This window comes from Rhinatrema bivittatum, chromosome 8 (genome assembly GCF_901001135.1).
Source record: "Rhinatrema bivittatum chromosome 8, aRhiBiv1.1, whole genome shotgun sequence".
NCBI classification, from domain to species: Eukaryota; Metazoa; Chordata; class Amphibia; order Gymnophiona; family Rhinatrematidae; genus Rhinatrema; species Rhinatrema bivittatum.
In genome coordinates this window covers 137,650,774-137,665,299 of record NC_042622.1, presented here as the reverse complement: position 1 = coordinate 137,665,299, position 14,526 = coordinate 137,650,774, and the positions used below count along the sequence as shown (strand labels likewise).

Sequence of the window (14,526 nt, the reverse complement as noted above, 5' to 3'; positions counted from 1 at the left end):
CTCTGCTTTTCCCAGCTGGAGACAGAAAAAACCCGCCGAGCAGTCAATCCTCCATAATCGAAGAGAGGCGAGCAGAGAATCAACCAGAGCTTCTTTAGTGGTCAGTGCGTTCGAAAAGCGGCACCGCGTAAAACGTACCAAAGCTCCACCCCTTTCACCTTTTGAATGCTGCTGGGTGGCAGCGACCCCTTTTATTAAGGAATACTGTGATGGACGGCTGTTTTAGCCAATGTGGCTTCCCGAACATGTCTAGCAAAGTGACTTGACGGAAATGATAGCTTTGGAGGCGGGGAAAGCAGGCTTTGAGCTGTAGACGGAGGTGGTTTGGAACAGCTACAGCGGTAGTAGGTGTCTGAGTGTGGTGCTGGGAGCAGGTGAGAACGGTAGATCAGTGCCCTCGAGCTGGAAGCGGTCATGTAAAATTGGCTGCTGCGATTGCAGACTTGGTTGTAGCGGCCATTTGCTGTGGCTGCGTTGCTTTCACACGTGTTAGCAGTGGCGCGAGAGGGAGGAGGGGCGGGTACTTCCTGGGTTTACGGGTTCCCTGAGCGGCGTGTACTGTTATGCTGAGGAGTTTTGGGTCATCCTTCATGTAGATGGGCCATGGCATTTAAGGTACTATAGGTTTATGCCATGATTTGTAATATGCAGGAGGGCTATGGTTTGATTTGCGAAGTGTCCGTATGTGAGATGTCGGACGGTCATCCAACGACTTAAAAAGCCCCTTATGCTTATCTGATAAATAATGGGCTTTAGGTCCTGCAATGACGTAACGAAGGAAAGGGTGCCTGTCCGGAGCGGCAGCTACTACCATTAACATTTGGCACGGGGATTATACCAGGGTTGCCAGGTAGTCATGAAAGAACAAATACCATTTGTAGAAAAAACAAGCCCAAACGACCTGCGATTAAAAACTACTTTTATTAGAATGTATGTATACACACTCATTCCCCCATCCCTGGCCCCCTCACACTCATTCTCCCACATCTCTGGCTCCCTTGCACTCATTCCCCCCTCTAAGCAAGTCTCCAACCCCCTCATACTAATTCCCTCCTCCAAGTACCTATTCTCTTTGACTGTTGCCAGCTGAGTGCTTCACTCGCTTCGGCATTCAGCTCTGCCATGCTGTATAAAAGCTACCCCTCTTCTCAAGGTTCAGGAAATTGTGGTGCAAAGCAGCCAAAGTGTCTTGCCTGACTTGGTCACCCGACACTGGGAAAGCCTGCCTGAGTGCCTGGACTGCCGAGTGGCTGCCCCACTGCCATGAGTCTGCTTGCTATAGGCCTGAATGAAAAAATGGATGGGTCATGGCCCATCCAGGCACACCCTTTGTTATGCCACTATGGACAGGTCTCGGCAGCAGCCAATCACAGGAATAGCAGCGCACAAATCACGCCCACCAAGCCCAAAAATTGGAGGGGGAAAAAGCCCAATTATAAGCAGCTCATGAATGCAAAAAAAAAAAAAAATTGCTATGAAAATAAGCAAGGTTGGCAACACTGAGCTACTACTTTTTACCAAATAGCTTTGATGCTTGTGAGGCAACTGCAACATCGCTCTCTGATTTGATGGTGGGGTGAAAAGGGAATTAGAGTCAGAAGACAACCAATGGTGGGCCCCAACTTTTACAGTCCAGGGTACTGATTTGCAGATATTAGTGATAAAGCACAGGACTGCTGCTATGGCAAAGTCCAAAAAGCAGAGCACGTTGAAACAGCATGGTCTGAATTATCAGGAAGGCTGCTCACCCTGTAAAAATGTTTCTGACAGTAATTTTGTTATGGGTTTGACAGTTGCTTGGTTTTGATTGTAAGTATTGCTACCCTTAACAAAACATATGGGGGTAACCTGCACAGCGTGGCAGGTATTACTATAAGACACTTACTGGGCAGACTGGATAGACAATTTGGTCTTTTTCTGCTGCCTTTACTGTTATTATGTAAATCATGTAGGAGGTTATGCAATGGCTTGTTCAGTCTTGTTGTGCCTTGTAATAGTGTAAAGTGTACAGTAGGTCATGTAATAACTTGCAAGGCCTAGGTGTTATAATATGCCAGGCAGTCAGGCAATGGTGAATAAATGCACGAGGGCCATATAATGACTTGAAAGTCCCAGAACGGCCCTTTGAGCAGGAGGATCATGTGGAGCTTCCCAAACTTTTAGCCAGTGTGACCCCATTTTAATACTTAAAATTTCACATGACCCCAGAGGATGACCAAAGCAAATTAGCAGGGGTGAGGTCCTTCTCTAACTGACTTCACTCTCATCCTCCCCACTCCTGCTGATCCTCTCTCTCAACCCAGGATTAAATGGTCAATTTTCTCAGTGGAAAAGGGTAAACAGTTGAATGCCTCAGGGATCTGTTCTTGGACCTGTGCTTTTCAAGATATATATATATATATATAAATGATCTGGAAAGGAATACGACGAGTGAGGTTATCAAATTTGCAGATGATACAAAATTATTCAGAGTAGTTAAATCACAAGCAGGAGGACCTTGCAAGACTTGAAGATTGGGCATCCAAATGGCAGATGAAATTTAATGTGGACAAGTGCAAGGTGTTGCATATAGGGAAAAATAACTGTTGCTGTAGTTACACGATGTTAGGTTCCATATTAGGAGCTACCACCCAGGAAAAAGATCTAGGCATCATAGTGGATAATACTTTAAAATCGTCAGCTCAGTGTGCTGCAGCAGTCAAAAAAGCAAATAGAATGTTAGGAATTATTAGGAAGGGAATGGTTAATAGAACGGAAAATGTCATAATGCCTCTATATCGCTCCATGGTGAGACCACACCTTGAATACTGTGTACAGTTCTGGTCGCCGCATCTCAAAAAAGATATAGTTGTGATGGAGAAGGTACAGAGAAGGGCAACCAAAATGATAAAGGGGATGGAACAGCTTCCCTATGAGGAAAGGCTGAAGAGGTTAGGGCTGTTCAGCTTGGAAAAGAGACGGCTGAGGGGGTATATGATAGAGGTCTTTAAGATCATGAGCGGTCTTGAACGAGTAGATGTGACTCGGTTATTTTCACTTTCGAATAATAGGACTAGGGGGCATTCCATGAAGTTAGCAAGTAGCACATTTAAGACTAATCGGAGAACATTTTTTTTCACTCAGCGTACAATAAAGCTCTGGAATTTGTTGCCAGAGGAGGTGGTTAGTGCAGTTAGTGTAGCTGGGTTCAAAAAAGGTTTGGATAAGTTCTTGGAGGAGAAGTCCATTAATGGCTATTAATCAATTATACTTAGGGAATAGCCACTGCTATTAATTGCATCAGTAGCATGGGATCTTCTTGGTGTTTGGGTACTTGCCAGGTTCTTGTGGCCTGGTTAGGCCTCTGTTGGAAACAGGATGCTGGGCTTGATGGACCTTTGGTCTGACCCAGCATGGTAATTTATTATGCTCTTAACCCACTCCAGCTGATCCTTTCAACCTCTATCCTCTCCATAGAGCCTCTTCTCTTAACTTTCACCCATCCAGCTGATCTCCCCCTCTTACATTCCCCAGATCCTCTCACCTCCCTATCCCCTTCATCCCTTTTTGCGTCTCCTCAGCTGATTCTCTCTCACTCCTAAGCCCTTGTTACAACTGTTCTTCTAACCTCATGCACATTCCCTCCTCACCCCATTCCTTTCCTTGAGTCCTGCCAGACCATTCTAAAGCCCCGGCTCGGAGCCAAAAGATGGAAGAAAAATGAGGAGGATGGAAAGTTAGCTCCAAGTAGGTATCAGGTTTCTGCTTTAAAAAGAAGCCCAGAAAAGGAAGAGCAGATTATCAAACTCATTTTTTGTTTGGATAAAAAGAAAGGGAAGAAAAATATGTTGTAGACATTTCAGGAACGTTCATCCATGAGCTTGGGCAAAGGGCTACTGACGGACAGGAAGATGTCATTCTCTGCCTCCACCTGCAGGTAGGAAGGACATAATCCCATATGTTTGGAATGGTCTGGCAGGACTCTAAGGCAGTGGTTCTCAACCTTTTTTCGGCAGGGACACACCTGACAAATGGTTCTCACATGCGTGGCACACTGAACATGTGACCGTCACAGGGCTATTTGTAAACATACACTCTGCATCCAAGGGAACCCCCTTGACCTCCCAACAATGGATGCAGAGCAGAACTAGGGCATTACCCATAGAAATCACCATGCAAAAAAAAAAGATATTCTGGTCCTGATGACATCTCTGTAAAAGCAAAACAAACTCCCTTTACAACCAGGCACAATAGCCCTCCTTATGAAAAGGCAATAATTTGCCACTAATGCATATCCTATTGAGAAAACACAACAAATAAGATTGATACAAATGCCTGCATGCTAGTAAAATACCTCACCTCTGTCACACACACAGAACCGACCTTCACCACAAATTATAAATATGGAGACAAACTGGAATGGAAAACCAAAAAAAGCCACTCTGTATGCAGTGCAAACCTGGAGAAATGGAAAGAGAAATATAGTACCTAACACAGTCCCAGGATCTGCAATAATGCACAGAAACTAATCTGCACAAAGTTACACCTGCATTATGGAACACATAACAACCTTATCTACAAATATTAAATCAGGTCCTAAACACTAATTCACCTCCTATTAGGAAAAAAGAACAAGCCGAGCTGCCATAGATCCCCACACAGAAATAATTGTAAAACTATATTAATAAATGTTTCAAAACAGCTGATGAACAGAATGAGGTAAAACAATTAAAACTCATACAAATTATAAAAAAAATTGGCCAAATATCAATAAAATACCGTATTTTGCACTCCATAAGACGCACGTAGGATTCAGAGGGGGAAAATTAAAAAAGAAATTTGTGCTAAACCGGCTGTATCCGGGCGTCTGTGCGTCTTATGGAGCAAATTAGGGGAGTGCATAACATTTTTTTTTCTCCCCATTTTGTTTTCGGGTCTGGGGAGGGCCATTTCGGTCCACTCCCCAGATCAGAAAACTTTTATCTTTCTCTTTCTGTGGGAACCCCTCCCCCCAACCCTTTAAATTAATTAACAACCCCCCACCCCCTGACCCCCTCAAGACCTGCCAAAAGTCCCTGGTGGTCCAGCAGGGGTCTGGGAGCGGTCAGGGAGCGATCCCCTGGACTTGGGCAGTTGGCTGCCAGTAATCAAAATGGCGCCGACGGCCCTTTGCACTTACTATGTCACTGGGGCCAACCAATGGCAGCGGTAGCCCCTGTGACATAGGAAGGGCAAAGGGCCGTCGGCGCCATTTTGATTACTGGCAGCAGATGGCCCTTTGCCCTTAGTATGTCACAGGGGCTACCGCTGCCAATGGTCGGCCCCAGTAACATAGTAAGGGCAAAGAGCCGTCGGCGCTATTTTGATTACTGGCAGCTGACGGCCCAAGTCCAGGAGATCGCTCCAGGACCGCTCCTGGACCCCCGCTGGACCACCAGGGACTTCTGGCAGGTCTTGGGGGGGAGGTCAGGAGGGGGGGGGGGTTGTTAGATTTTTAATTTTTTTTTTTAATATTCGCTCCATAAGAAGCACAGACATTTCCCCCCCACTTTTGGGGGAAAAAAAGTGCGTCTTATGGAGTGAAAAATACGGTATTTCAAAACAGCAGACACATCACATAATAATAATAATTAAAATTGCAGTCAATCAAGAAAAATAAACTAAAAATGCCACCTTTATGTACCCTCTCCAGCAACTCTCCTACTCCTTTCCCTTGAAAGCACATACCAGGAGCAGCAGCAGCTGCTGAAAGCTCTGTCCTCACGGTCCTCTTTTTTAGGGTGCACAAGTAACTCACACACACACACACCCCCGTCACCTCCCTGCCCAGTCTCACACACACACACACACGTCACCTCCCTGCCCAGTCTCTCTCTCACACACACACTCCCCCGTCGCCGCCCTTCCCAGTCTCTCTCACATACACACACACACACTCCCCCGTCGCCGCCCTTCCCAGTCTCTCTCACATACACACACACACACTCCCCCGTCGCCGCCCTTCCCAGTCTCTCACACATACACACACACACACACACCCGTCACCGCCCTGCCCAGTCTCTCACACATACACACACACACCCCCCGTCACCGCCCTGCCCAGTCTCACTCACACACACACACCCCCGTCGCCTCCCTGCCCAGTCTCACTCACACACACACACACACACCCCGTCACCTCCCTGCCCAGTCTCACTCACACACACACACACACACCCCGTCACCTCCCTGCCCAGTCTCACTCACACACACACACACACACACCCCCGTCACCTCCCTGCCCAGTCTCACTCACACACACACACACACACACCCCCCGTCCCCTCCCTGCCCAGTCTCACTCACACACACACACACACACCCCCGTCACCTCCCTGCCCAGTCTCACTCACACACACACACCCCCCCGTCACCTCCCTGCCCAGTCTCACTCACACACACACACACACACACCCCCGTCACCTCCCTGCCCAGTCTCACTCACACACACACACACACCCCCGTCACCTCCCTGCCCAGTCTCTCTCACACACACCCGTCACCGCCCTGCCCAGTCTCTCTCACACACACACACACCCCGTCACCTCCCTGCCCAGTCTCTCTCACACACACACACACCCCGTCACCTCCCTGCCCAGTCTCTCTCTCTCACACACACCCCCGTCACCTCCCTGCCCAGTCTCTCTCTCACACACACACACCCCATTCACCACCCTGCCCAGTCTCTCTCTCACACACACCCCATTCACCACCCTGCCCAGTCTCTCTCTCACACACACCCCCACCCCCATCACCGCCCTGCCCAGTCTCTCTCACACACACACACCCCCCCGTCGCCGCCCTGCCCAGTCTCTCTCACACACACATACACCCCCGTCGCCGCCATGCCCAGTCTCTCTCACACACACATACACCCCCCGTCGCCGCCCTGCCCAGTCTCTCTCACACACACACACACCTCCCGTCACCTCCCTGCCCAGTCTCTCTCACACACACACACACCTCCCGTCACCTCCCTGCCCAGTCTCTCTCACACACACACACACACACCTCCCGTCACCTCCCTACCCAGTCTCTCTCACACACACACACACTCCCCCGTCGCCGCCCTGCCCAGTCTCTCACACATAAACACACACACCCCAGTCACATCCCTGCCCAGTCTCTCTCTCCCTCTCAACCCCAGTCACCTCCCTGCCCAGTCTCTCTTTCTCTCTCTCTCTCACACACACACACACCCCAGTCACTTCCCTGCCCAGTCTCTCTCTCACCCCCAGTCACCTCCCTGCCCAGTCTCTCTCTCACCCCCAGTCACTTCCCTGCCCAGTCTCTCTCTTTCACACACCACACACACCCAGTCACCTCCCTGCCCAGTCTCTCTCTTTCACACACACACACACCCAGTCACCACCTTGCCCAGTCTCTCTCTTTCACACACCACACACCCGTCACCTCCCTGCCCAGTCTCTCTCTCTCACACACACGCACCCCCAGTCACATCCCTGCCCAGTCTCTTTCTCTCTCTCACACACGCAACCCCAGTCACATCCCTGCCCAGTCTCTCTCTCTCACACACACGCACCCCCAGTCACCTCCCTGCTCAGTCTCTCTCACACACACGCACCCCAGTCACCTCCCTGCCCAGTCTTTCTCTCACACACGCACCCCAGTCATCTCCCTGCCCAGTCTCTCTCGCACACATCCAAGTCTCCTCCCTGCCCAGTCTCTCTCTCTCTCTCACACACACCCCCACCCCCAGTCACATCCCTGCTCAGTCTCTCTCTCACACACACCCCAGTCACCTCCCTGCCCAGTCTCTCTCTCTCACACACACACACCCCCCAGTCACCTCCCTGCCCAGTCACACACACACACCCCCCAGTCACCTCCCTGCCCAGTCACACACACTCACACACACACCCCAGTCACCTCCCTGCCCAGTCACACACACTCACACACGCACCCCCACCCCCGTCACATCCCTGCTCAGTCTCTCTCACACACACCCCAGTCACCTCCCTGCCCAGTCTCTCTCACACACCCCCCAGTCACCTCCCTGCCCAGTCTCTCTCACACACCCCCCAGTCACCTCCCTGCCCAGTCTCTCTCTCACACACACCCCCACCCCCAGTCACCTCCCTGCTCAGTCTCTCTCTCACACACACCCCCACCCCCAGTCACATCCCTGCTCAGTCTCTCTCTCACACACACCCCCACCCCCAGTCACATCCCTGCTCAGTCTCTCTCTCACACACACCCCAGCCACCTCCCTGCCCAGTCTCTCTCTTTCACACACACCACACACACCCCAGTCACCTCCCTGCCCAGTCTCTCTTACAGACACCCCCCAGTCACCCCCCCTGCCCATATCTCTCACACACCCCCAGTCACCTCCCTGCCGTCTCTCTCTTTCACAAACCCCAGTCATTTCCCTGCCCAGTCTCTCGCTTTCACACACACACCCCAGTCACCTCCCTGCCCAGTCTCTCTCTCACACACACACAACCCCCAGTCACCTCCCTGCCCAGTCTCTCTCTTTCACACACACACACAACCCCCAGTCACCTCCTTTCCCAGTCTCTCTCTTTCACACACATACACAACCCCCAGTCACCTCCCTGCCCAGTCTCTCTTACACACACACCCCCAGTCACCTCCCTGCCCAGTCTGTCTCTCACACACACACACCCCCCCAGTCACCTCCCTGCCCAGTCTCTCTTTCACACACACACACACCCCCCCCAGTCACCTCCCTGCCCATTCTCTCTCTTTCACACACACACACACCCCAGTCACCTCCCTGCCCAGTCTCTCTCTTTCACACACACACACACACACCCCCCAGTCACCTCCCTGCCCAGTCTCTCTCTTTCACACACACACACACACACCCCCCCCAGTCACCTCCCTGCCCAGTCTCTCTCTTTCACACACACACACCCCAGTCACCTCCCTGCCCAGTCTCTCTCTTTCACACACACACACACCCCAGTCACCTCCCTGCCCAGTCTCTCTCTTTCACACACACACACACACACCCACCCCAGTCACCTCCCTGCCCAGTCTCTCTCTTTCACACACACACACACACACACACACACCCCAGTCACCTCCCTGCCCAGTCTCTCTCTCTCTTTCTCTCTCACACACACACACACACCCCAGTCACCTCCCTGCCCAGTCTCTCTCTCTCTTTCTCTCTCTCACACACACACACACACCCCAGTCACCTCCCTGCCCAGTCTCTCTCTCTCACAAACACGCACCCCCACCCCCAGTCACCTCCCTGCTCAGTCTCTCTCTCACACACCCCCCAGTCACCTTCCTGCCCAGTCTCTCTCTCACACCTTCCTTCTCTGTTGCTTGCTGCAATGCCATGCTGGCCTGCTAGGTCTGCCCGTGTGCAATGCTGTGCTGGGTCTGACTCTGCCCATGTTTGACGCTGTTGATGCTACAGTGCCATGCTGGGTCTGTCCACCTGCTCCTGTGAAGGTTTGCAGCTCTGATTCGCTTACTGCTGCAATAATTTAGGATGCGCCTGCTATGGATAGGCCTCATCGGCAGCAGCAGCCAATCACTTCCATATCAGAGCACAAGTCCTGCCTACCAAGCCCAAAAAAACACGATTGGCAGGAAAAATCGCCCAATTAAAAGCAACCCACAAAAACGAAAAAAAAAAAAACAACCCACGAATGACCAATCTCGCAGGAAATAAGTGAGGTTGGCAATACTGCTGCCACTCCTCCCAGCCCCCCTCAAACCATCCCACCCCTGGGCTGTGAGATGCCCCCCTTCTTCCTGCCCCACCGGCCAATCAGCGGCTTCCTCCCACTGGCAGGAAGAAGGGAGGCTTCCGATTGGCTCGCGGGGGCAGGAAGAAGGGAGGAGGTTTCCCATGGGCCCCCGGGAGCGGGAGAAAGGTAAAGGGAAGTATAATTGGGGCTTTGGGACATTGGGAGCCGCAACACACCAGCTGAGAACTGCTGCTCTAAGAGAGGGAATTAGTAAATAAGAATCTAATCTCACCATACAGTCCCTTCCCCCAGATCCCCTACTCCTTTCCCAGTTTTGAAGTGTGTGGGTGCCTTCAGAGGCAAGAGTGATCCCCAGTTGCTCCATCCCTAGAGGTCCTATCATTTCAAAATGGCACTGGCTGATCTATGGTGGAATTTCTGATGGGTGGAACAAACTGCACAATGCCTGGGATAGGAGGGGGAAGCCAGGGAAGTGAGGCATTTGATGTTGAGGGAGCTTTTTACTAGGGGAATTTGGGGGGGGGGGAATTACTTGAGGCTTATTGCCCCTTTAAATTACAGCAGTGTTGCTGAGAACACACTGTGTCACAGCAATGTGTGTTTTGGCAGCACTGCAGCTTTATTAAAGTATAGTACTCTGGTACTGCAGTTGAATAAATCTTGCAGGAATGTGCAATTTTACCATGGTTTAATAATGGGATTTCATCCTTTGGGGCCTATCAGAAATCCGATTCTGTTTTCCTCCTTTTATCCTGCCTTTTCATTTAAGGATCCCTTTTAGGGCTATTGGCCGTTTCCTTATTCACCCTATCCTGTCTGTACAAATACATATAGATAAATCAGACAGACAGGCATGAAAAGGCTCTGTGTGTGATACCTTTTGATGGGTTTTCAGGTCCCTATTGCATCTCACTAGAGAAAGTTGTCATTGCTGTCTTTTGAAAGGCTCTTTTCATATCATGAGGTCATTAAGGGGGGACTTTTTTTTTTTTTAACGAGTGGGGAATGATACCTCTCTGCCCTGTGTAAAGTAACTGGCCATCTTAATGAGGTGGTTTTACAGCTTGAGAGGCAAAGCCATATGCTGATTCTGGAAACCTCTCTTCTGATCAAGTTTTAGCACCCTGCCTGCCCCTCTTCTCTTTGTTTTCCAGCAGCTTCTTATTCCATATGGGCTTCCTAATGCCCTTCTTCAGAGCCATGAACCAAAATTTCTATGTTTCCAGGGTTCCCCCAGTCCCCATTTTAGTTCATATCCACCGGTCTGGCTACTCTTGTGACAGTCCATGACTGAAAGGCCCAGACCACAGTGCTCTTTTGGAGCTTGCTACAAACGCATTCTTGCTCCAGCTAGTAGATACCAGTTAGAGAGCAACCATGGGCCCCAACCCTCCCCTGGGGTCACTTCCAGATTCAGAACATTTAATATCCTCTGTAGGGTCTCATGTCACTAGTAAAATCCTTGGCCAAATCCTCCAACCTCCCCCTCCCCCAAATATTTGTACTCATGATGGGGATAAGAGCCTGAAGCAAGGGTTTCCAGGGCTGACCTTTGCTGTGAATACCCTCATTGTAGATCTGAGTTCAATCAGGTTATGCTGATGAATACAGATAGATATGGGCAGGGCAATCTCAGAACCATTTCTACAGATAAAATGCTTTATGAAAATTGCTTATTCTGTATATGTGAGTAAACGTATGCCTATAGTGCCATCATGTATGCACCTTTACCTGTTAAAAAGGGAGGCATTTTTGGGGATGGGGTTGGAATGTGGTTTGGAACCACATGTGTACTTGTAGTTGGAAAAATTACCTGCACAAAAAGCAGGTGCGGATGCGTGCAGATACTTTTCCCTTAGGCAGTTTTCAAACTGAAAGTACACGAGTGCTTTCACTGTGAAAACCAGGGCAAAGTCCATGGGTAAAAAGTGCAAATGGACTTGGCAGATATATGGGCAGTTTGAAAGTTGGCCCCCAGTGCATGTGTTTGTTTTTTACTTATTTTTTTTTTTATTTCTTTGCTTAATGTGCAGTCACAATGTCTAAAGAAGAAAAGCAGCTCAGCAAAAACCAAGCAGGGAAGAAGCAGAGACAGAAAGGAGGCAAGAGAGACTCTGCACGTGGACCCTACCCCAACAGTGCATCGTCCCAGGACTATGTTGTGGGTGAAGTGCTCAGCAGCTTGTGCCAAACGTCAGCTACTAATGTGACCTCTGGTCGACTCTCCTCCCTTTTCAGCACCGTCGCCCCAGCAGTCCAGCCAGTGTTTGTCCCTGTGCCCCCCACAGCCAGGAAACGAAAAGAGGCTGTGGGAGAGGACGGGACTGGAAGGGCTGAGGGGCAGTATCCAGCAGGGCAACAGCTGTCTAAGAGGCCGAAGGTGAACAGGGAGAAGATCCTGACAGGGGCAGAAAGGAGAGTGGCAGAGAGGGAGCGGGCTCTGGCCTCTGCAGATGATGACGAGAAGAAGGAATTGCAGAAAAGGAAAGGTGCCGGCCAGAAGAAAGCAGCAGAGAGAATACCAGGCCGCCAAGGGACTGGAGCCAAGGAAGGGGGTGAAAAGCAAGCCAAGTTTAACAGGGCAGAAGAACGCATTCAAAATAAGAGAACCATTTTTGTGGGCAACTTGCCTGTCACCTTCACAAAGCAGATGCTGAAGGCCCTCTTCAAGGATTTTGGAGCCATTGAGTCTGTTCGCTTTCGGTCTTTGGCCCGGACGGATTCCACTCTCTCCCGCAAGATAGCCACCATCCAGCGGCAGACGCATGCCAAGAGGAACAACATCAATGCCTATGTGGTCTTCTGCGACCAGGCTGCTGCTACCAAGGCCCTGGCCAGGAATGGGCTGGAGGTGGCTGGTGGCTTCCACATCCGTGTGGATCTGGCAGCTGGGGCAGCCTCTCCTGACAACAGGCACTCTGTGTTTGTGGGGAATTTGCCCTATGAAGCTGGGGAGGAGGCTCTGCGGGAACTCTTCTCTGACTGTGGCCAGGTGGCAGCAGTGAGGATTATCCGGGACAGGGACTCTGGCATGGGCAAGGGCTTCGGCTATGTCCTTTTCAAGGACATAGATGCTGTGCAGTTGGCCCTAGGGCTGGATGGTTCAGATCTGCTTGGGAGGAAGCTGCGGATCAAGCGCTGTGTGAGGAAGGAGAAAGTGGTAGCAAATCCCAGTATGAGCCAAGTAACAAGGAAGTCTTCTGGCGCCAAGACTGGGTTTCGCAGCACAAAATTACAGCCTGCAAACCACTCTGCTAGCAGAGTGGCCAAGCTGGGCAAAAATAATAAAAAAACTAGAAAACCAGGAGCCAAGGGTAAGAAGGGTGACCAGACAGCAAGACAGAAAACACAAGCCTAAATCCATCAAGTGGGAAAAATACTGGTCCTGTAAACCTCAAGAACTAGCAAACTTGTTGGGCCTGATGTATCAAAATGTGATAACGTATTAATATGCGGCGTTAGTAAATATACTTCATTAATCCCACTAGGACCTATTTACTAATAACACGTGTAAACCTACAACATGTTGTTCTAATTTTATAAATAGCCTCTTGTACTGTTGGGTTGGTCATTTTGATCAGAGTGTTTATTTGGTACTAGCATTTGCTAAATCGCTGTGTAGGGGGAGGAGTGAACCTGGGACAGAATGCTGGGAAAAGACCCATGGTGCCTGCTAGCTTCAGTTTAAAGACAAGATCTCTAGCAGTGATGGACAGACAGACCTCCTTGGTTGTCATTTTCCCAAAAGCTGGTCACTTCATGCTGATTCTCTGCTTCTGGTAGATGCACATGGAGGCCCAAAAGTTGTGGTGGAAAGGAAAGGAGTCAGTTTTTCATCCTGTGTGCTGATCTGCAGCTACATTTTTGTGAGTGCTTCTCAGTCACCAACCAAATATAAATTTGAGTCCTAAAACTTTCCAAAAAGTTTTTTTTCTTAAGTGTGTATTTTATATCCCATGGAAGTTGCTATTGATTTTCTAAAGTTTACATTTAAAAGTTTAATATTTTTTTTAATAAATGACGGTGGAAAAAATCAGAGCATGTAGAATTTCCAAAGTAATATGGGAAAAAGCATTTTTTATTTTATTGCTGTAAATAAGGTGGGAAAAACAAGCCCATAAGATGTTAGATGTAACAAAATTCAGTTTTTAATGGGTTTCATTTTTCTTTTTACTCTTTACGTATTTGTTTAAATGTTTCCTAGCAATCTATGTCCACTTTCAGTGAATAAGGCATATGAATATATGCACATACCATGTGCAGATATTGCCAAAATGAAAGAATTAATGTGATTTCTTCAACTAGCAGGGCTACCCTTTTTATATAAAGGCTTTTTTGACTGGTAAATACAATCTGCGTGAATGTTAATAATTATACTAATGTACCTGTGACCATAAGAATCTATGCAAAGAGGATGACTTGCATGGCTTCCATGACAAAGGCAGACTTGGTTGTGGTTGTTGTCAGCAAATCTTGATGTAATCAGGACCAGCTCTAGGGCAAATGGCACCCTGAGTGAAAATTGTCGATCATTCTCCATGCATTCTCCTCAATTTTACCTTCCCTCCAAGCAGTTTCTTCCTTTCTATGTTTAATCTCCCACCTCTCTTCTATCAGCATTCTGTCGTCGTCGTCTCCCCCCCCCCCCCCACCTTGCTTCTCTTCTTCTGACTCCATCTGTTCTCTCCAAACATTCTCAGAGGATGGCAGTCCTCACACACCAGTGATATAATCCAGTGGAGCCTGCCATGGAAAACTAATGTCAAAGTTTCTAGAACTTTGACGGAGCATG

General features: G+C 49.4%; 1 protein-coding gene across 1 annotated transcript; it reads left to right on the top strand.

Moving 5' to 3' along the window:
* Window positions 1-219: 219 nt before the first annotated feature.
* LOC115097517 (RNA-binding protein 34-like) lies at window positions 220-13,770 on the top strand. The gene is made up of 2 exons (XM_029613436.1): window positions 220-374; window positions 11,768-13,770. Exon 2 carries the CDS (start codon window positions 11,773-11,775, stop codon window positions 13,090-13,092), a length of 1,320 nt encoding a protein of 439 aa, XP_029469296.1. The 5' UTR covers window positions 220-374; window positions 11,768-11,772; the 3' UTR covers window positions 13,093-13,770.
* The last annotated feature ends 756 nt before the right edge of the window (window positions 13,771-14,526 follow it).

Excerpts from the sequence above, each read along its gene's own strand:
- LOC115097517 (XM_029613436.1), top strand. The coding sequence starts at position 11,773 with ATGTCTAAAGAAGAAAAGCAGCTCAGCAAAAACCAAGCAGGGAAGAAG.